The sequence below is a fragment of the Syngnathoides biaculeatus genome, chromosome 5 (assembly GCF_019802595.1).
Source record: "Syngnathoides biaculeatus isolate LvHL_M chromosome 5, ASM1980259v1, whole genome shotgun sequence".
NCBI classification, from domain to species: domain Eukaryota; kingdom Metazoa; phylum Chordata; class Actinopteri; order Syngnathiformes; family Syngnathidae; genus Syngnathoides; species Syngnathoides biaculeatus.
The window spans coordinates 7,048,110-7,070,967 of NC_084644.1; the positions used below are offsets into that span (position 1 = coordinate 7,048,110).

The window sequence follows — 22,858 nt, forward strand, 5'->3', positions numbered from 1 at the left end:
TGCAACTTTATAGTTTCTTTTAATAATAAGTAATACCTCTACAGACAAAGCAAAAAATAATTACAATTAAGGAAACAGACAGATTAAAAAAAACATGCATTACACAAATGAAAAGAAAAAACTCAAGGGAACCGTACTGTACTAATTATTGCTTTTTTTTTTCAACCCCAGTATGCTTTCTTCCTTTGATGTTTGAAAATTATGTTATTAAATGAATTCAAAGTGCTCGCATTCTGGCCTCGATGCAAAATTATGTAATATCTGCTCGGGAACCGTGCGGCTGACGCTTATGATACTGATGCCCGTTGCGGCAACGTGCTGACGTCCAGATGCTTTTTATTTACTTGAGCTTTGAAAAGGCAAACACGATTCAAAGAACAGTCCGGAAGGTGATTCCGCAAGAGATTTACACAAATTCCCGGTAAATTAAAAAAAAAAAAAATGCACATGACTGACGTTTTAATATATTGTGGCTTGCCCTTTAGCTTTTCTCGATACTTTCACGAGTGTCCATCCATGCGTGCAGTACCAGGCAGCAGAATAATAAACACCACTACAGCACAGGATACTTGTTCGCCTCCGGTTATTTGCATTTACAAACGCATATTTTAATTCATATAATCAATGAAATGTTTTGAATTTTTCTTTTGTTTGTTTTTTTAACAGCCACTTGAAGGCTGAATTCATGGGGAATGATTACTTGCGACGCTACACCCAGTATTTAAAAATAAAATGCTATCCAACTTTCATACCCGACGGCCCTCAAAGCAGACACATTAAAAAAAAAAAAAATCACACTGACGAACCTTAAAAATCATGCTATAAATTGCAGGGATGATAATTTTCCGTGGATTCGCGGAATTTGAAGTTTTTTCAGCTGAAAATGTCATTTTCGTGAAACGTGTTGAGAAAATTTGTGTGTGGGGGGGGGGGTTACGGCTAGACAAGGGATGATGCTGTGGTCAAGACTCGCTGCCGCTAGCATCTATCGGCAACACTCGTCGTGAAATTAGTCGCAGCCGTGATAGCGGAAAACGGCGTTGCTATCTGTTTGCATTGAATTTGGTGTTTGTAATGACAACATTACGATTTCCGGCAGCTTTTTGGCGAACATTTCACAGAGTAGCATTCTGTTCACTACAGCAGAGATATAACTTATAGACATACGTACACATATGTTATCAAGCGCTCTTCATGTTTGCCAGTATGGCAAAAGTCTTGGAACGAAAAGATGAAGCTCGTGCCGGGGAAATTGATAAAAAAACACGGGGTGAAAAACTGTTTCAGATGGGCATGGCTTGAAAAATGTGTAATTGTGCAGATAGGAATGAAAACTGTATCGACGTCTTTAACCGAACACGTACAAAAAGTGGGCCTTTCCGGCAAAGTGCTGTGCACTCTGTGTTCCGATACGATCAATTATGGAAGCCGAGGAGCAAAAAATATCCAGGAGGGTATCCGAACCGGGAAACCCAAAGGTAAGATGGACGTAAATTTCTCAATTATATCATTGACAACTGTTAAAAACATTAGGCCTATCTGTAGCACTGGCCCTGTAGATCATGCATTTTATCACTCACATTTAAATTTCATGATGTCTCTCTCTCTCTGTGTCTCATAATTATATATATATATATATATATATACACACAGTATATAAATAAATTACTTGTGTGCTTATTTCTGAAGTTTAACCAGTAAGTGCAGTAGCCTATTTGATATAAGTTCCCCTCAGTCTACATTTTTATGTCTGAAGTTTGGCAAAATTATTTTGGTTGTCTGGACTCATATTTTAAATTTTCAAAATTTTATGATTGCCCTGTATTTACACTGTTAGAAGTGACCAGAGGTCACCATTTAACAGTGTGTTTTATGAAAAATGTTCACGCCCGAAGGGGGGCACACCCCCAAAATTGGTCATTCTCATCCCTGAAATTGAGATTATGATTTTTCTTAATGTCCAATAATTTCACATCTGAATCACTGCTGCGTGAGAAAAAGCAACAAGTCACCCAAGTGCCATCTGCGAGGCCTGGTGGGGCACTTCCCCGCTTGCCCCAAATACAAAATCGCCATCTGTTTTCACTGTTAATGTCCGTCAATTCCGACCCCCCCCCCGACCCCCTGTGTCTTCCGCCGCGCCGTTCTTACGTTAACAGTGTTTTCTCCTCCTCGGGGTCGGTCCTCTCCCAGCCCCGACGAATGCGGGTGACCGTCCGGTCCACGCAAGGGAGGAGGAGCAGCAGCTTCAGCGCCAGCACCGCAGAGGGCACCGCCAGACTCAGCACGTAGCCTGGCGGCATGTACCACTTGTACGTGGAGGGCCGCAGGAACCTGTCCCAGCCGTACAGGTAAGTGTGAAGGGTACACAGGAATAAAGTCAGGTAGCCCAGCTTCGACTGGAATACAAGAACGGGAGCAATCAGCGTACTCGGTACGTAGAATTATGTGCTGCAAAGCGCATAATTTTAACCTTTTGCGTTTGTGTATATTCGCCTGCACGCGGACAAAGCGCTTGTAGATGCAAGCCAGTGACCCACGTTGAGGGACTGCCTCGAACTTACGGTACATTTGATGAATAACATTAACATTTAAACTAACGCTCTCATTTAAAGACAAAATGTGTGTGTGGAATGTGAAGATGAGCTTCACGCGACCCACTTACATTTATGAATGACTTAGTTAGCGAGGCCAATTATATTTCATGTTGGAGGAAAAGGCCACAGCGGCCCAGACTAAAGAAAGAAAAATGCTAAAACGAGTTGTTGTGCATGCCTCCGACCATCTGATTTCTGAGCCGCTTATCCTCACAAGGGTCGCGGGAATGCTGGATCCTATCCCAGCCAATGTTGGCCGGGAGGCGGGCGGCCCCCTGAACCGGTTGCGGTAGAGACAGACTACAGTCAGACTCACAATCGCTCCTAGGGTAAATTGAGAGGCTCCAATGCTAATACAATCCAAAGCGTTGGCCTCACAGTTCTCAGGACCCGGGTTCGATCTCGGCCCCACCTCAGTGGCGTTTGCATGTTCTCCCCGTGCCTGCGTGGGTTTTCTCTGGGTACTCCGGTTTCCTCCCACATCCCAGAAACATGCAATATTAATTTGACACTCTAAATTGCCCCTTGGTGTGATTGTGAGTGCGGCTGTTTGTCTCTATGTGCCCTGCGATTGGCTGCCGACCAGTTCGGGGTGTACCCCGCCTCCCGGCCAACGTTGGCTGGGATAGGGTCCAGCATTCCCCCGACCCTATTGAGGATAAGCGGCTCAGAAATCAGATGGTCGGAGGGATGCACAACAACTCTTTTTAGCATTTATCTTTCTCTAGTCTGGGTCGTTGTGGCCTTTTCCTCCAACATGAAATATAATTGGCCTCCCTAACTAAGTCATTCATAAATTTAAGTGTGTCGCGTGAAGCTCATTTTCACATTCCACACACACACACCCGCCCTGCCCGTTGACAGCTGGGATAGGCTCCAGCACTCCCCGCCACCCTCGTAAGGATAAGCGGCAAAGAAAATGAATTTATATATACTCGAAATCCCTCCCAACCTGACAACAGGGCTGGAAAATTATTTTTCCCAGTCAATTAAAAAGAAAAATCCTCTAAAAAAAAAAATATATATATATAATATATATATATATATATATATATATTGTTGTTGTTTTTTTTTACTTTTACGAGAGATTTTTTTTTTTATTGCCATTCCCCCAAGGTCCAGAGTAGTCAAAGAAGACTGGAATGTTTGTTCATTTAACCTCCCCACTCAAAACTCAATTCAAGCTTTGTGAAGCAAAACAGCCCGTGGTCAAACTCGAAAGTATAAGTTTAAAAAAAAAAAAAAAAACGTAAAAGTGTTGCCAAACTTGTGGAAACATGAATTATTGAAGTATAATGTAATAAAATGTGCTCAGTTCAGAGCCAATCAACATGATCTAACCTGGGGGTCATCAATACATTTCGTTTCTTGCACGTCCAGTAGTTCCTCTAATTTTCCACCCCACGTGAAACTCAGCGATGTTTTTTTTCTTTTTTTTTATTTCAACCACAGTGTAAAATATTACCAGCAGACAAATTGAAAGTGGATAAGCGACCGTTCCTTTCTAATTATTTTCAGCACGGACGCATTTGGAGGATCATCAGGCCGGTTGCGGCTCGCAATTTTTCAAGGGGCAAGCCCGGATCCAAAGCTGGCTCATATTCATTTGTCTGAAATGCCCCAACAATATACTAGTAGCCTGTATTCCATACTCGGTGACTGCCAAATTTGTTGGCGACAGAAAGGTGTCAAGCCGTTTGTCTATTTTTTTTTTTTAATACCTGAATGCAAATTTAAGTGGAGCACAGCTTCTGTGGCACTTTATTGTTTGATAAGTGAGCCTCAAGTGCCTGATTGTCAATCAACCAGTTGAACTGGAAAGGACTGAAGGCTTTTTGTGCTCAAATTGTGGCACGCAATAACACACAAAACAGGCAAACAACCCGCAAGTCTTTCAGAGAGGGCGGCTGAAATCAAAAGAACACAAAAGCCGTCATCGTTGAGGCGGCCCTGAAGGGCGCGTTGAAGAAAAAACAACAATCACAAAAATCTATTGATGCACAAACTCGACTAAAGGGAGAAATAATAACCTACATTGGAATGATGTGATTATTCGGAAAAATGCAGAAAATGCGAAAGGCCTGTTTCAAAACAATAAAGCCAGACTTAACAGAACTGATTGAAGAAATAAGAACAACAATAATGAATGACAAAAAGGGGAACTCGAAACCCCTCCCATCCTGACAACAGGTCTGGAAAATGATTTTTCCCAGTCAATTAAAAAGACAGGGATGAGAATTTTCCGCGGATTCACGGAATTCCGAGTTTTTTCAGCTGAAAATGTCATTTTTGTTTTTCAAAATTTTATGATTGCCCTTATTTACACTGTTAGAAGTAAGCAGAGGTCACCATTTAACAGTGTGTTTTATTAAAAAAAAAATTTCATACCTAATCCAGACATTTTCAGTGTTTTTCCAAATTGGTCATTCTCATCCATGAAAAGAAAAATCTTCTAAAATGGAAATGTACTTCAAAATATATATTGTATTTTTTTTCATTTTTGGCAACTACAACTGCTTTTAAAGTGCAGTCGGTGCCCTTTCAAAGGTTCATTTGTGAGCCGGCGCGCGTGTAACAAAGTGACACAAGCTCGCCTTTGCCTCATCCGAAATCTTCCAGCGGACGCTTAATACGACGCCGCGTCGCCACGCGCGCAAACGCGGTCGCCCTCATGCGCGGTTGCATAATGAGAAGTCTGTCGGGGAGCTGCCGAGCGCAGGAACAGCTTGAGCCTCGCTGGGAAAAAACCCGCAGACGTTTTGCAACCGGTTAACGACTGCCAATGTTTTCGGTAAACAGGCCGCGGGGATTTTGCAGGGCCGCGCGCGGCACACTGGACCTTTGTATTGAGGGTCAGCACGGACTAAAATGGCGTCAGAGGAAGTGGGGGTTGAAGGGGGGGGGGTGGCACTACCTGTACGTAGCTGAATTCTCTCCAGCTGAGGGCGTTGCTAACGGAAGGCAGGGATGTTATTCCCAGCAGGACGTACAGGCCGAATCCCAAAATGCCCACCGAAAGGTAAGAGTCCGATCTCCAGGCCACTGTCGTGTCGAACTTTGACGTTTGGTTCTCCTTGACCTAGACACGGAAAGGAAAAACATGACAACAACAAAAAAAACCACAAGGCTTTAAGTACTTATGCGAGAATAGGTTGACATTCTTTTCACAGGCGGCATTTTACCTGCGTGATAACGTAGTCCCAACCCTTGAATCTCACATAATATCTATAAGATTAAAAAAACAAAACAAAAAAAAACAACATTAATCGATATTCTTGGTAAGGTGCAAGCAACAAATTGATGTTCTTTCCTACCAATTTTCTGCGATCTGGTACTAACGATGCCAGCTTGAATTTTTGGGGGGGATTTTAATGTAATTATAATTTCGCACTCACTGCGAATGATTTAGACAACATCTCAATAAATTGTGCTCTCACGTGTAACATCCATCCCTTTTCTTCGCCGCTTATCCTCACGAGAGTCGCGGGGAGTGCCGGAGCCTCTCCCAGCTGTCAATGGGCAAGAGGCGGGGTACGCCCTGAACTGGTCGCTCAGCCAATCGCAGGGCACATGGAGACAAACAGCCGCACTGACAATTAGACCTAAGGGCAATTTAGAGTGTCAGATTAATGTTGCATGTTTTTTGAGATGTGGGGGGAAACCGGAGGGCACGGAGGAAACCCACGCAGGCACGGGGAGAACATGCAAACTCCACACAGGCGGGTCCGGGATCGAACCCGGGACCTCAGAACTGTGAGGCCAACGCTTTACCAGCTGCTCCACCGTGCCGCCCGCGTGTAACATATGACTCCAAATTGATAGAGAACAAGGAATAAGACGAATTATGCGTTTTTTTTTACTTCCTCCTCCTCCCTTTGCTGAATGAAAGCCGAATGAAAACCTGCATTAATGTTATTTGCCTTTCCTTTAAAATCTTTTTGTCGTTGTATGAATGCCCGTTCGTTACACATTTATACGCTTTCAATGAAATCAAACAGTTCCTTTTCACTGTGTTGGGGTTAAGGATTTACGCCACATTAGCGCTCGGATGACAAATGTATTAAAAGTTTTGCTGATAAATTGATTTTAGAGCGTAAATTGTTGCCATTGGTCGGGTTACTACTATAATATTAACCCACATGTCACTATTTATTGCAGAACACAATCCAATTACACAGTGTTGCCCATTATCACCTTATTATTATCACACCTCCTCATTCATTTAACCTAGTTCGTTATTTATAAAAATGACTACCGGTATCCTTTGGTTGGAAATATGCACTAGCCTGAATGTCAAATAAATTGTTCATCTCTAAACTGTATCCCTGCAAATATAAATGAAGTTTAAACTTTAAGGCACCTAATTGGGATGATGAGCGTGTAGAGGACGTGCAGAGAGGCAAAACCCAGAGCCAGCAGTCCCAGCTGCTTCCTGCACAGCATCCAGCGGTCCAGCCAATCAGGGAAGCGCCTGGAAGAGCAATGGCCGTCTTTTGTCTTGAGCAAAGTACCAAAACGCTCCGATCGCCTGCTTTTCCGACGTCTTACTTGTACTTGGTTCCCCTGTAGATCTGCAGGAAGGCGGCCATGATGCCAGGCAGGTAACACAAGGACAACATGATGAGCGACACGATGGGGCACACCTAAAAGACGCACAATGCGCGCGGGCCGCGCGGCAGCTGCTTTATTTCACACCCGAAGGTTGCGTACTTTATATAGTTTCAAAAGAAAAAGGAAGCAATGCGGACCTTGTTGGCCAGGGAGACCATAATTCTGAAGGAGATGTCTTTGCCCTGCACCGCGTAGGCGTACACGACGTCTCTGATGACAACGTAGAAAAAGAAGAAGGCGGCGAGGCCGACGGCGATTTGGAGCGGCAGCCTCCACTCGGGGAACAGCTGCAGGGGGAAGTCCTCCAGTTCCTGGGCCGCCGACAGAGAGCCCCGGTCCAAAACGGCGAGGCCCATCTTGGTGGCCACCTCGGCGACGGCCCGCTTGGCCTCGGTACTGTTGCCGCACACGTACACCTGCGATACAACCACACACGTGCGGGATTATACAGTCAAAGTTATAGAAATGTGGTCCATAAAGTCATGCTTTCTTTTGGGGGGTGGGGGGTAACTGGAAGAGAAAATGGGAAAATGTCACAGCGTGCCGTTGGAGGCGATCAATATTTGCTACAAAAGTTTTGGTATCAATAATCAGATATTTATGTGGTAAAGATTGATTATTTTAAGGTTTTTTTTTTTTAAACCTATACTAAACTACATCTGTATAACTTAAGATACTATAGTATCTATCCGTCCTTTTTTTCACCGCTTATCCTGACGAGGGTCGCGGGGAGTGCTGGAGCCTCGATACGATGCTAATACTGTATATACCGTAATTCCCGGCCTACAGAGTGCACCTGGTTACCGAGTACCGTATTTTCCGCACTATAAGGCGCACCTAAAAGCATTTAATTTTCTCAAAAGCCGAGGGTGCGCCTTATAATCCGGTGCGGATCAGTATTGAGCCTTTAGTGCAGCTCCATCTAATGGATGCATAACATAACTCCAGCCTCTACTGTAGTATCTATTCTATGCGCCTTATATTGTGGTGCGCCTTATAATGCGGTGCGCCTTATATGTGAAAAAAGTGTTGAAATAGGCCATTCGTTGAAGGTGCGTCTTATAGTGCGGAAAATATGGTACATTTGTAAAGGAAATACCATTTGGTACATACATACAGCTGTGTAAAAGGCGCAAGTGCCCACATTGAAACCCACACTGAAACACGAGATATTTACAAAGAAAGATAGTACACAGAAAGAGTTTAACACTAGCGTCGTGCTAAATTTAGCACTAATGCTAGCCCTAATGTTAACAGCGCCGGTTACCAGTAAATATCACTGAGACAGGCCAGTAACACAGCAGCAACACGCTAACGCAGCTCTCACGCTAGCGCAGCGCAAACAGGACCGGTATAAGTCACTTCCTCGACATATATATTCCACCGGTCTCACTTTTACCTTTTCTGCTTGAGTGCCCCCATGCGCCCGTTAGAAAAAAATGCACAAATTCGCCGCACCGCCACATAAACCGCAGGGTTGAAAGCGTGTGGGGAAAAAAGTCGAAAATTACGGTACTACCTAATATATACTAATCCTCTGTTCCAATACCATTCGGCCTTATTTTTCTCCCCGAGAAAATCTCCCACTTTGTTTTATTGATTTTATGTATTTAAACAGGTACTGTGCATAATGAATGTTCGCATGTTAATTTGCCAAATGATCGCCTTGGGCTCCACCTCCCCCTCCCCATTCGTACTCCCTCGGCGGCTCGATGCAACATTTGAAGTACAAATGCAGTAAATACAAGTACAGGTACACGTATCCTTCCGTGGCAGGCAACCTCCAGAACTCACGTTCAAAAGATGCTGAGAGTTATTGTAGGATAAAAGGAACTTCATAAAATTAGAGCCTTTTTCATCCAAAACAAACAGTAAAAGGATTACAGAATTTTGCATTATTTTCATATAATTTCCATTTTTGGTCATAAATAATAAACTATGCAATCAGACTTTTGCTACATTGGGAAAAAAATATTTAGCTCGTTGAATTAGGAGAATTTTAAAAAGTTCCCTTCTTGCATACGGTGACAAGAAAATGAACATAAATAATAATTCCACTACAATAGTATAATAATTCCACTATAAACCTCATAATACAATCACAGGGAAATGTTTTGGAACATAACCATCTCTATATAATATTTCATATACGTTCAAAGCAGCATAATTCTCATTTCGATGATTTAGCTACCTTACGACGACGGCGTCAACACGCTGTAAATATTCAATGCAACATTAAATGCAATGAGATCCAAAACATAAGCAATAACTCAGCCCTGACTGAGATAATAAGAAACCTCAATCTCAAGTGACACCATCAGCCAAGTATTAAATTAAAAACACAACACGTACTATATTTGTGTTGGAGGTTGCAGCCAGGCACATTATATAACTGATGATTAATGATGAATTAATTAATGAAGTGATTAATAATTGGTATAGGAATTACAAAATAATAGCTTTCAGTGTGTTGCAGTGACGTTTACAGTAATGCAAACTACAACCATAGAAAATAAATGTATTAAATCAATCAATACCTGTCTGACAATATCATTCAAAACTTATCATATTTAAAAATTCAGTTTGATACAACTCTGACACTCTTATGACTGTTCTTAATGTGTAACACTATAATAATCCAGTACTCATTTATGTTACTTTAATTTTGTCCCTTAGGTGCACCTTACATAAAGTAATTTATGTATCTTCAAGGATGAAATTATTTGAAAAAAAAAAAAAAAATGAACAATTTTCTAACAGTGCTCCAAATAGACTAACAAACACAAAAACGAGCACGCACACAAACACACACACGCATATGGTCCTGGCGGCCCTTCGGGAGCGTTCAAACGGATCCGAATGAAACGAAAAAAATACTCACATATGCTGCAGTTTCGCAGTACAGAGGCGGGAAAGCGAAACGTGACGGGATGCTCAGATCTAAGAGTGACTTGGAGTTAATTGACTCAAGGGCGCATCTGACGCGCCCCCCGCACCAAAGACGCGAGGCCGACTCGTCGAATTTGGCCGCCGCCACCGCCGCCCGCGAGCGCTCTGATCCGAACTTCAAAATGAGTTAATAATATCATTTGGACGGAGGTTCTTTCCATTATTTTGAACTTGTTGGTCAGCACCCCACTGGGGGGGGGGCACATCGGACACTTGCCAAAGGCTTGTAGCTCTGAAATTCCGGAATAAATTGCCTCGAAATCTGGACGCTTAACATTTGAAAATGCCAGAAAATGAATTTGTTGCTAGTTTGGAGATTCTTTACAAATTAAAAAAAAAAAAAAAAAAGTCAGTACTACTGCTATGCAGACTTCAAGCGGGCAGCCCGGAGTTTGTACCTGTCGACAAGCGTCTGAGGGTCCGTTCTGAAGAGACCAGGCGGACAAGGTGTTGAAGGCTTTCACCACGTGACATCCGGGAAGTAAACTGCACGGAAAACGTTGTCGGTCAGTCCAAAGTCGGGAGGTGGGCGTATTGAACGGGCGGGATTCGGGCGCTCTTACCTCTGCAAATACGCAGCGTTGGCCTCCGGGTACAGATTCTTCTCGGGGTTGTTGCTGACGTCGACCAGCACCTTAGCACCGAAACAGAATCAAATAGTTGCCGGACTGAATTGAGGAAAAAAAACAAACAAAAAACAAAACAAAACAACAACATGAGGTACTTGTGAGGTTGCCCAGGAGTACGGACGGGCGAGCACCGATGCCGGTGTGATGGTCTGAGAGCTCCCGGTGCTGAAACGTCTCCTTGTGATTAATGCGCATGCGCGTGTATTTTGTAAACTTCCGGCATGTCTGAAACATCGCCATCGGTCTTTCAACATGTGCCATTCGACAACTTGTCGCTGAGCGTTCATGTTCGCTATGGACGTCTCAGAAAGATGAACACAAAGAATGTACATATATGTGTGTAGCTTTTTTTTTTTTTAATCAACTTTTGTTTTAAGGTTAGGGAAAAACGTATGTTAGCTCCCTCCATGTAGAAGAAGGGGAACTATGAGACCGGGGGATTTCCCAGTAAGCGTCTGCTACGTACCCAGAGTTCCCCTGTTAGCTACGCATGCGTATTGATCACAAGAAGACTTTTCAGCACGGGGGAGCGCTCAGACCGTCACACCGGGTTGACCTTGGACGGTCCGCTGAGCCCATCGTCGAGTGAAACTGGAAGCTGACTGATCGATGCGATTGCCTGGCTACATCTATCTATCTATCTATCTATCTATCTATCTATCGACCGCTCAGACCGTCACACCAGGTGTAGTTTCCTCAATGGGCTAATCTTGCCTTCTTTCATCCCTTCTTTACTTGCACCACAAAAGAGGAAACAAAAGTAATCCTTGACTCAGTCGATGCGGTTAAAGAAAACTGTTTACTCAAATTCAAACTGGAAAAAATAAAGTAAATAAAATTGTCAATGAACAAAAATACAAAGAAAATGATGTGAATTGCGGAACCCATCAACCCAATCATATCGCAGAAATATGTCCGATTCATCATCTTTCAAAACCCTAACCTGAACTCTTGCTATGTGAGTTTACATATGTGTACACAAAGCTTATTTTGGTTTGAAATAAAATGCAGTTCATTGTGAAGTTACTCTCAGTATTTCTCAACAAACCACAAATTAAAGCCGCAAATATTGTTCATCCTAACGAGTCCAGTTTTTGCAGGCTTTTTCCCATATTCAGGGAACTTGATTGCACCATCCCGCCCTCAATTAAATGTTTAGTTGGAAGAAAAAAAAGTGGATGAAAAGTTTCCCGTTGACTCTTTGATGGAGTAGCTGCATGTGCGAAACACTTTTTGAGCATTAATGAGCGCACTTAGAAACAATTTCGACCTTTAATTCCCGGAAGACGGATTCGACGGATGCCTTCCGAAAGCTATTTCTGCAACCAGCGTGTTGGTGATTATTCTTATTATTATTATTATTATTTTTTTAAATAGCGCAGTGTGCACATTAGTCGAGATAAATAAATACCTTCCCGTCCAGTTGTGACCCGAGTGTCTCCATGAAGCCGTAATGTTCTCTGTGTACGCATACGAAGACCACGCTGGCCAACTGGGATGCGGCCGCGTAGCTCATCACCTGCGTTGGACGCACAACGAAACACGTGGTTACACACTTCCGTCACACACACACACTTGCAGTAGACATTTTACAAAACTTTCACTGGGAAAGCTAGCTGAAGACAAAATGATTTACCGTTATTTCCGGCCTACAAGCCGCAGCTTTTTTCACACGCTTTCAACGCTGCGTTTTATGCGATGATGCGGTTGATTTGTACATTCTTTTTAACGGCTGTAAGGGGGCACTAGAGTGGAAAAGGTAAGAATGAGACCGGTGGAATATATGTGCCGAGGAAGTGACTTTACCGGCTGTGTTCGCGCTACGCTAGCGTGTTGCTGCTGTGTTACTGGCGTGTCTCAGTGATATTTACCAGTAAGTTTTATTTTAACCAGCCCTGTTAGGGTTAGTGCTAGCGCTAGCTTTAGGACGTCGCTAGCGTTAGCACCGCGCTAGCGTTGCTAGCGTTAGCACTGTGCTAGCATGAAACTCTTTCTGTGTACCGTCTTTCTTTGGAAATATCTCATGTTGCAATGTGGGCACTTGCAGCTTTTACACAGCTCCGGCCTATGTATGTACCAAATGGTATTTCCTTTACAAATGTACTCGGTGAGGCTTGTAACCAGGTCCGCTCTATAGTCCGGGAATTACGGTATTTAAAAAAAATATACCTCAACCCTGTAAATTCTGAATTGCCAGATTGATTTTCATGTGGTCAGATTTTTTTATTTTAATTTTTTTTGGGGGGGTAGGGGGGGTGAAAAAAAGTTACAACAAGCAAGTGGCATTCATTCTATTTTATACAAAATTTTATACAAAAGCACAATTAGTTTTTCCATAATCAGCCAAATTATATTTATTTTAAAATGACATCTTCATGGAAGAAGGCCACTGAACAGGTAAAATAATCACAACGTTGCAGCCTGTATTTCAAGTTAGTACCTGCAAAGTTTCCCGAGTTCCCAGAATGACGCAACCTTGTAAGTGACTCATTCGCTTACCTAATTTTGCTACAAAGTCCCTTCGATGTCTTCATCGGAATCATTCAGCGATCGTGACAAACTCTTACAATGGAAAGATCTTGTAACATTTGCACATTAATGTCCACCGGTTATTTGATTTAAAAAGAAAAATCCATGTACTTATTAATGCCTACTCTACTTTCATAATCCCGATTGTTTATTTTGCACGTGTCCCAGATCATTCCACAGCCGCTGCCCCTTTAAGAGCCCCTCTGATGTATTCAATACGATTCTTCAATGGAGGCTGAAACAGCAAATAGTTGCCGGTCGTTCGTTGCGGAAAAAATAAATATTTACACTTCGGCCGCGGGTGTCAAACTCGAGGGCCCGGGAGCCAGATCTGGCCCACCAGATAAATTATCTGTGGCCCACGAATGTCAATCGTGTGAGGCTAATTCCAGCATTCTTGAGAAAATCTGGACCAAAAATCTAAAAAAAAAAATATATATATATATATATATATATATATATGAGGATTTTTTTGTTTTTGTTTTCTTAACTATTTATCCATGAGTTTGTTGCAGCAGCAATGAACTGATGATGATATAATCATAATAATATGGCTTCACAGTCGTGAAGCCCCGCTGTGGGAATACTTAACTGCAAATGTGACCCGTGACAAAAATGAGTTTGACACCTGCAGGCCTGCACATATCTCAAATTTGCTGATATTATGTGATTACTTTTCAAGAAAAGAGGAGGTGACTAAATTAGTTGACCGCAATTTAATCACGTGCAACTGAAAATTTATTTGTTGAAACAGAGATGATGCAATGTCAAATTATGGTGACATTGGCGCCTAAAAACGAAAACAAACCGGCCTTTATGCAGCAAAAGTCCAGGAAACCACCACAAAATGATGAGGAATTTGTTGGGGTTTTTTTTGACAGCCACAATATGTTTAACGTCCCAGAATTATGTAACCACATATGCATGTGCACATATTTCGTCAACATTAAAAAAAATAACAAAAACCAAATGCTCCGAAGCAGCAGAAATATCGAAAACGCAGACCTTATCAGGGACTTTCAACTCAACTGATAAGGTGCGTTTGTTTGTTTGTTTGCACGGCAAGAGAGTTACGGTATGATTAGGATTTTTTTTTTTTTTAAACGTCACCTGAGCTCCTCGAGGCAGTGGGCCGCAGCCGAGCGGTCTGCGGCTGCCGTACACGACCTCGTGGCCCGTCTGCAGCAGGCGCTGGCCCAGCGAGCGTCCCATGTCTCCCGTCCCAAAAACGCAGACGGGCTGCCGCTCCGGGGCGGCCGCCGCTCCTCCTCCCAGAGGATGCAGACACACGCTCATCGGCTTCCCCTCTTTTGACATCGGCCTCGTCTCCCCGGCAAAGTCCGCAGCGACCGACCTGTTGATGGTCGACAACCGTTCCCCACCGGAAACTCCAAATAACAATCAACAAATATATCCCGATGAAAACAAATCCCCTCTCGATCCTATTTATGCGTAGTGTGCATGTATGTCGTCTTCTGCCACATCACTCTGTTGACTCTCAGATTTGGGTGATGGAGTTTTTGTATTTGCTTTAAACCCCCCCACCCCCCACCCTGCACGCACCCCCTCCCATTTTCAGGATGGGCTTAGGGTGAAGTCTTTCCCAACTGTGATTCTCTGTGCCAAAAGGTGGGAGGTGCATGTTTGTCCTGAACCCATAATAACGCTGCTGTGCGAGTGTGCGTGTGTGTGTGTGTGTGTCTGGTTTCAAATATCTTCTGGGAAACCACCATTTTTGTCTCTTAAAAAAAAAAAACAAAAAAAAAAAAACATCAGTTCCCAATACTTCTGGTATTTCTTGTATTGTGAAATCGTTTTAAGCCCAACTGTAGATATATATATATATATTTTGCAATTGCCTCATATCGGATATTCCTGAAGAGACAGTTATGGTAAACATTAGCCAACACGGATTGGACACAAAGTGGAATGTTCCAAAACGCCCTCCTCTCCCCCATAAAAAAAATAAATACTTTTAACACATGTGACCAAAAGGAAGCCACACTTCTGTTTAGAGGGTAAGCAAATGCTCACAAGTGCTCACCGACTAATTAATAGCAAAGCAAATTTATTTTGTATAGCGCACTTCATACACAAAGTAATTGAAGCATTTGAAAACAAAGCGATAAAACATTTAAAACGGGATAATTAACAATAAAAATGACAAACAAAATATTTGTTTTCTAAAATGACAGTTAAAACCTGATACAGTGCAAGTAATATGATCAAAAAAGTGGATATATTCTAAAAAGCATGATAAAAAAAAAAAAAAAAGAAGAGTTTTCAACCTGGATTTAAAAACGTTCCCACTTGGGGCTGACCTCACCTCTGTTGGCAACTTCTTCCATTTGTGCGCAGCTTGTGGCGACCCCTAACGGGACAAGCCGAAAGGAAAGCAAGAAGATAATAGCTAAATGCTGCTTCGCCAGCTTTGCTTTGGACTCTGCGCTCCACTATTTGACCCGAGCCAGTCGATCTCAGAGCTCCACTGGGTTTGTGTTCCGGAAGAATTTCTTTCATGTGTTCATGACCTAAATCATTTTGAGATTTATAGACCAGTAGCAGAACTTTAAAAACTATTCCAAAGCTGACTGGAAGCCAGTGCAAGGACTTTTGGATTGGCGTTATATGCTCTGACCGCTTTGTTCTGAAGTTCTGAATGAGCTGCCGCTGTTTAATACTTTGGTTTTTTTTTTTTTTTTTTTTTCCTCGGGGGGGGGGGGGGGGGGCTCCAGTCAGAAGACCATTACAATAGTCAAGTCTACTTGAGATAAAAACACGAAAGAGCTTTTCCTGGTCTGCTTGACACATACAAGACTTCACTCTGGATGGGTTCTATGTTGCGATACGACCAACCAATTTGCCGGTGAATGGCGACTTTAATGTTAGTAAATCATGTTCTTCGTTTCAAAGGTGTAGCGGGCCTCGTTAATTTCCCAAACGGTTCGAAATGTTCCAGCGTCGGAGAGAGTTAAGGTGAAAGGCTGACCCCGCGACCTGTACGACACTGTAATTACTCCCTCAGCTGCGCCGCGATACAAAAGTCCACGCCGGTGTGGAGGAGACTCAAACAGAGCGCCGGGGTGGAAGGGATGAAATTTATTGCCGATGTGCTTTCCTGCGCTGTAATTAGCCCGAGACCCCAACAGCCATTAACTGGCAATTAGGCGGGGCAGTTTTTATTTATGTATCGCGTTTCCTGCACGAGGCCAAGTGTGACTTGCATAAATAGATGCGACCGCCTGATGGGGAATTTCGAGTGACGACATATTTGAAAATTGATTGGCATGGCAAAGTCAATCGTTCCAAACGCAATACTTTAGAAAAATGGAGATATTGTGGGCCCAAAACAAAAGGAGTGCCTTCATCCTAAATAACTGCAAGTCTGTGTCTGTTTTAAAGAGCAATATGAAAAAAAAAAAAAAAATCACAAGTCCATGCGAACAGAGATGAGAGTACGGGTGTCAAACTCTAGGCCTGGGGGCCAGATTCGGCCCGCCACATCATTCATGTGGCCCGCAGAAAGCAAATCATGTGAATCTACCTTTTTGTTTCTTGATCAAATTTTCTCCAAAATTGCAAATCGCCTTCACATGAGAGATTACAAACATATTTTGTGAGTGTCATAATCCGGACAGGTAAATTGGACCTTGATAAATGTAGTTTTGCAGTCATAATGGTTCTTTCTTGGAATCCTCGACGACAGCGTGGCCTGGAACAGAAATCAATTTGTGACTTGTGGCCTGGAACATGGATAATGTTCTCAGTTTTTCATGTTTTTTTTTTTTTTTTTTGGGTAGTCTAATGTCATCGTATAAAAAGTAAAAATGATCACGACGGGCACTTTGAATCCAACTTATTGGGATTTATATTGTGTTTTAAAGGTGGATGATAAAAAAGATGTCAATCCATCTATAAAATCTCTTATTAGTATTAGTTAAAAACTGGCGGCGCGCTGAATCAGCTGATCAAGCGTTGGCCTCACAGTTCTGAGGACATGGGTTCGATCCTGGGCCCGCCTTTGCAGAGTTTGCATATTCGTGGGTTTTCTCCGGGCACTCCCACATCCCAAAAACATCCAACATTAATTGGACACTCAAAATTGCCCCAAGGTGTGATTGTGAGTGCGGCTGTTTGTCTCCATGTGCTCTGCGATTGGCTGGCGACCGGTTCAGGGTGTGACAGCTGGGATAGGCTCCGGCACTCCCCGCGACCCTCGTGAGGATAAGCGGCATAGAAAATGGATGGATGGTTAAAAACTGAAAAAAAAAACTGCACACTGCAAAAGTCAAATCAGTAAACGAGTGGAAAAAACGGAGAAAGGGAACAAACGGTGGTGTTCTTGTTGAACTTTTGTATCTTTTCAAGCGGCTCAGCGGCGTGACGATCGTCTGCCCTCGCTCGTGTGTTCCAAATTGTCTTCCAGAGATCAGCGAAGGACGCCGCTTAACCTCTGCCGCGTTCGCGTTGTTTTTGAGTCCGCCGCCAGCGCGTGGGCGGCTTTTTTGATGCTGAAACCCGGAGTGAAAGGAAGCAGTAATCACTTTAAATGATGACACGGGTTTCAAAGAATTAAAAAAAAAACCATTTTTTTTTTCTTTTTAAACGGGGCCCCGAGCAGGGGAGGGTGATGACTCGATCGCAGGCCGTTACGCTGATTGGCTCGCCTGCAAAAAGACGCGCGTTAGAGTTGCAAGTCGATGCTATCTCACTAGTCACAATCAAAATGATTGATTTTGGTTACATGTGACATTTGCTTTAGAGTGTGTACTATCCCCCCCCCCCCCCAAAGAAAAAAACGAGATTCTGCAAAAAACTGCAGGTTTAAGAGTGGGGGTTCGACCTAGATGAAGTGAACACTCTCCATGATTAGAGGCCTAAGCTCCCCTGATAAATAAATGACTGAGATGATGCGGTTGCAAAAGTGTGCACACTCCCAACAACTAGGAATGTGACTGCGTTCAAAATAAATGACAGAGATGATGGGGTTGCAAAAGTGTCCACACCCCTAACTACTAGGAACGTGTCTGTGTTCCGAATGAACCAATCTCATTCAAACCTGTGTAAAATGAACCCAAATCTAGTTGAGCTGTTCTAGTAGGCTTTCACTTGAAGGTCGTTATCCATCCATCCATTTTCGTCACCGCTTATCCTCTCAAGGTTCACGGGGAGTGCCGGAGCCTATCCCAGCTGTCAACGGGGAGGAGGCGGGGTACACCCTGAACTGGTTGCCAGCCAATCGCAGGGCACAACGAGACAAACAGCCGCACTCACAATCACACCTAGGGGCAATTTAGAGTGTCTAATTAATGTTGCATTTTTGGGGGCGGGGGGGGCAGAGTGCAGAGGAAATCCACGCAGACACGGGGAGAACATGCAAACTCCACACAGGCGGGTCCGGGATTGAAACCTTGGACCGCAGAACTGCTAGGCTAACGCTTTACCATCTGATCCACCATGCCCGCCCCACCTCCCTGATAAATGTGCAATCAAACACATGGAAAACTAGCAATTATTCAATGGAAAGCACAAATTTAAATATTAATAACTACAGTGAAATCATGTGCGGTCGAGTGTGATTTGATGTCACAAAGAAAGGTGGGGGAACGGGGGGAATGGGGGGGGGCAGCTGCGTTCTGGCACCGCAGTCCAGATAATTGGACGGTTGGAATTTTCAGGCGACCAAGCGGGAATAATCCAACGGAAAGGCGCCCAAGGGGGAAGTCCAGCAAAAATTCATATTTGGAAAAAGGAACAATTGCGAACTGGACATTAAATGTGTCAAAAACAGGAAAGCATTGTTTGTAATGGTTAGTAAAAAGCAAAAACTACGATCATCTTGACTTTAAGTTAGCGAAAAAAAAAAAAAAACTTTCTCAGAGCTGCTACTCTGCTGACGTAGTGCAGGGATTCAAACTCTGAGCTGCCGTGCAGCTTGAAGGGGACATATAATGAAATATCGACGTTTTAATTGTACGGCGGGCCTCCGCTTTGCTTGCCCGCCAAATCCGCCAAGTGTGAAATTAAACAAGCAAGTCAATCTTGTGTAGCGTTTGCATGTTCTCCTCGTGCTTGCGTGGGTTTTCTCCTGGCACTCCGGTTTCCTCCCACATCCCAAAAACATGCAATATTAATTGCACACTCTAAATTGCCCCTAGGTGTGATCATGAGTGCAACTGTTTGTCTCGATGTGCCCTGCGATTGGCTGGCGACCAGTTCAGGGTGTAACCCCGCCTCCTGGCCGTTGACAGCTGGGATAAGGCTCCGGCACTCTCTGCGACCCTTGTGAGGATAAGCGGCAAAGAAAATGGACAGCCGGATGGATCATTTTTAATGTATCATATCTGGTTATGCATGTACATTGGTGGTAACGGTACATTGTTTTTTTACATTATTTGCCAAATTGTGAAACGTATTATGGAAGACGCCAAAAATGGTATATTTTTTATATTCCCAATTTCTAGGAATGACCAGCGTCAGCGCGTCCTCGCTACGACCAGTGAGACGCAGCGCTGCAAAGCGAAGCATAAAGTTCGAAAAACTACACTTTGAAAGCAAAGTAAGTGATAACGTCGTCCTCTGGTCACCTTGTGGACGTACATTTCACGTGTAAAATGTACTTTAGCGCAATCAACACTGTTGACACGCTTCATTTGCTCTAAATATGTCAATATGTGGAAGGCGGAGGGGGGGGGAGAAAATCTCTTTTTTTTTTTTTTTTTTTTTTGCTGAGCGCTTTAAATGGATTACAGAAGAAAATAAAGTCCAGCTGGCATCTTGGCAGCAGATGATGTGGTGGACTTTGTTGGCTTTGGACAAGCTTTGAGAACAGTGTTGCAATCTGTGCTTTTTCGGCTTGTAGACAGGAAGGAGGCCTTCTACTTTTGGACGCCCCCCACTTTTCCCGCGCAAGTTGTGCAAGCGCTTGTGGCCGGTTGTCTGCCGTATATCACCGGGATGCTTTTGAGGGCTTTCGAGCGAAATCTCCCGACTGACCCCTCCCGAACTAGCGGGCTATAAAAGTAATGGGTCAGATCCGATCTATCCGTCCTTGTTGAAGCGTTGGCGCACCCGCTGTGAAAGTGGAGCGCGGGGATGAGACGCGAGTCCCGATCCGACTGCTTGTTAAATGGAACTTACGAGAGCGGCAGGATGGAGGAAATTGCACCGCATGAATAATTAGCGTCGTCAGCTGCAGATGTGTGTTTTGGGGACATTTGGCTTCACTTATGGTTTCGTCTTCAGCACTCAGCTGACGCATTGCTCTACAATCTAGTTTTTGTTTGGATTGGCTATCTATCCGTCTGTTTATCCTTTTTTATATATCTGTCTGTCTGTCCTTTTTATCTGTCTGTCTCTGTTTATCCTTCTTTTTTATCTGTTTGCACTTTTTTATCTGTCTGTCCTTTTTTATCTGTCTCTGTTTATCCTTCCTTTTTTCTCTATCTTTGTGTCTGTCTCCTTTTTTATCTATCTATCTATCTATCTATCTATCTATCTATCTATCTATCTATCTATCTATCTATCTATCCTTCTTTTCCCTCTCTCTCTCTATCTGTCTATCAGCTTCCTGTTTACGGTTTTCTGAGGTTGTCGCTTTTTGCCTGCACAGCATTTGCATAGCGAGAACTGATGATTTAATGACCAGATAGGTCCATAATTTCCTTTTTGTATTACGTGTCCCGTGTACGCAAAAGTCCGATCCAAATAATGAAACAGAATAAAACAAACAGAAACACAAATGGTACGTTACGATTAACTGGGTCACGTGACCACACACTGCCAAATTTTGTCACTGTTTGACAGTCACGTGTGATTAAAGTTGTCCCCGTGTCAAATTGTCACTCGATCGCACGCTCCGGCTTCCCCTGCTGAGGAGCTGCCGGCGCTCCCTTCTGGAAAGTTCTTTAGCCGTGTTTACTGTCAAACGCTGATTGGAAAGCCACATTGTGATGAAACTTAGCGCTTGACAAAAAAGCAGCCAATGACATTGAGATAAAGGAGATATTGTGCAGGGTACAACACAATGTTGAACAAAATCTGTTCGTTCAGATTGCAATGCAAATAGAAATAATAGTTTGCTACATTGTAAAACTTGTCCATTGTTTTTTTTTTTCAAAAGTGTTTGCAAATGTTTCTGCTGAAATCAGTTTGTGCTGCAGACCGGCTTCACGTTTTTGAATATCCAAAATAATCGCATGAGTGTCCTTGATGAAGCTGCTCCTCCTTATGAAATAAGAAGCTGACGCGAATGCTTTGAACCAAAGTCTTGCGATGTACGCAGACGTCAGTTCATCTTTTGGAATAAAAGTCGAACAAAAAAAAAAAAGGGCGAAGGACTGAGATCTCGGGTCAGATGCAGCAACACTCGTTTATTGTTGGGGATACATTCTAGACACTCGCGCAATATGGGAAAATACTTGGAATGTGGAAGAACACACACTTGAAACACTAAAATGGATGAAAAGGTTATTTGTACACACACTTTTTAAAATATTCGTCCTTCCTGATCTTTGACTTGCTGGTTCTTCAAATAAGGGCCAAGCGTGCTTGCTTCAAGCTGTTTTATTTCTCGCTCCCAGTCGACGTGACACATGAAACAAAATGAGAATGAAACATTGTGAATTTCAACACAAAAATGTTCAACCAAACCGCATCGTTTCCATCCATCTATCCGTTTTCTTTGCCGCTTATCCTCACGAGGGTCACGGGTAGTGCTGGAGCCTTTCCCAGCTGTCAACGGGCAGGAGGCGGGGTACACCCTGAACTGCTTGCCAGCCAATCGCAGGGCACATGCAGGCAGACAAGAGTCGCACTCAAAATCACACCTACGGGCAATTCAGTGTCCAATTAATGTTGCATGTTTTTGGGATACGGGAGGAAACCGGAGTGGCTGGAGAAAACCCACGCAAGCACGGGGAGAACATGGAATCTCCGCACAGGCGGGTCCGGGATCGAACCCGGGACGTCAGAACCGTAAGGCCAACGCTTTACCTGCTGCTCCACCGTGACACCCCCGCATCATTTCATCCAACAAAAATGTCCCCTTAACGCCGTAGAATTAAAATTTAGCATCAATGTCGTGATTCATTTTCAAACAACTGCTACTTTAACACACACGGTGGCGCAACACATGTAAACACGTAACAGAACCGGCAGCCGTACTTGAATTCTCTCTTCTTCTTCTGCGGGGGCTCAGCCGAGGGCCGCGTCTACGTCATGACGGCAACGCAACTCTTTGAAGTGCGCGACTTTTGGTTGGTGAGCGGAAAAGCGGGCCGTGGTGTTTCGGAAAATAGATAAGACGAGTCCAAAGGATCCTCCCGAGGGTCCTCATGAGACTTAATGGGAGTTAATGGGGTTACACTGATCAGGGGAGTCGTGGGAGACCCAAGGTTCGTACAGCTCCGAACAGGAAATACACATTCACAGCGGATGCAAAATAAAAGGCCGATAGCTGATTCCTGGAATCGTTATTTTGTAATATTAAAAAAAAAATAGAAGAATTATACATGAGGCTTCTGCAGGGATGGCCTCTTTGAT

At 43.5% G+C, this 22,858-nt stretch overlaps 2 protein-coding genes across 4 annotated transcripts in view; one reads left to right on the top strand and one right to left on the bottom strand.

Moving 5' to 3' along the window:
* LOC133500348 (metalloreductase STEAP4-like) lies at nt 1–14,828 on the bottom strand. 2 transcript variants are annotated; one of them, XM_061818911.1, is made up of 10 exons: nt 14,426–14,828; nt 12,198–12,305; nt 10,721–10,791; nt 10,556–10,643; nt 7,346–7,624; nt 7,146–7,168; nt 6,958–7,068; nt 5,780–5,822; nt 5,512–5,676; nt 1–2,399 (listed from the first exon to the last, which is right to left on the bottom strand). In XM_061818911.1, the coding sequence occupies exons 1-10, from the start codon at nt 14,630–14,632 to the stop codon at nt 2,148–2,150; spliced, it is 1,347 nt and encodes a 448-aa protein (XP_061674895.1). In that variant the 5' UTR covers nt 14,633–14,828; the 3' UTR covers nt 1–2,147. The 2 variants fall into 2 exon arrangements, with proteins under 2 accessions (XP_061674895.1, XP_061674894.1); XM_061818910.1 differs by having other exon boundaries at nt 7,146–7,240; nt 14,426–14,826.
* Nucleotides 7,462–22,858, top strand: part of glipr2l (GLI pathogenesis-related 2, like) — a 39,910-nt gene continuing 24,513 nt past the window's right edge. Inside the window, exons 1-3 of one of the 2 annotated variants that reach the window (XM_061818913.1) lie at nt 7,463–7,601; nt 19,474–19,688; nt 19,780–19,874. The gene's annotated coding sequence lies outside the window, so the exon portion shown is untranslated. Of the gene's footprint in view, nt 7,602–19,473; nt 19,689–19,779; nt 19,875–22,858 lie in introns of both variants that reach the window. The other variant, XM_061818912.1, reaches the window with a different exon arrangement.

Bases quoted from the DNA above. Each gene is read 5' to 3' on its own strand.
- LOC133500348 (XM_061818910.1), bottom strand. From the start codon at position 14,632: ATGTCAAAAGAGGGGAAGCCGATGAGCGTGTGTCTGCATCCTCTGGGA. The intron at 12,306-14,425 runs GTGACGTTTAAA...CGTCCAACGCAG, and splicing joins CACTGCCTCGAGGAGCTCAG to GTGATGAGCTACGCGGCCGC. The intron at 5,823-6,957 runs GTGCCTTAAAGT...TTAATCTTATAG, and splicing joins ACGCTCATCATCCCAATTAG to ATATTATGTGAGATTCAAGG.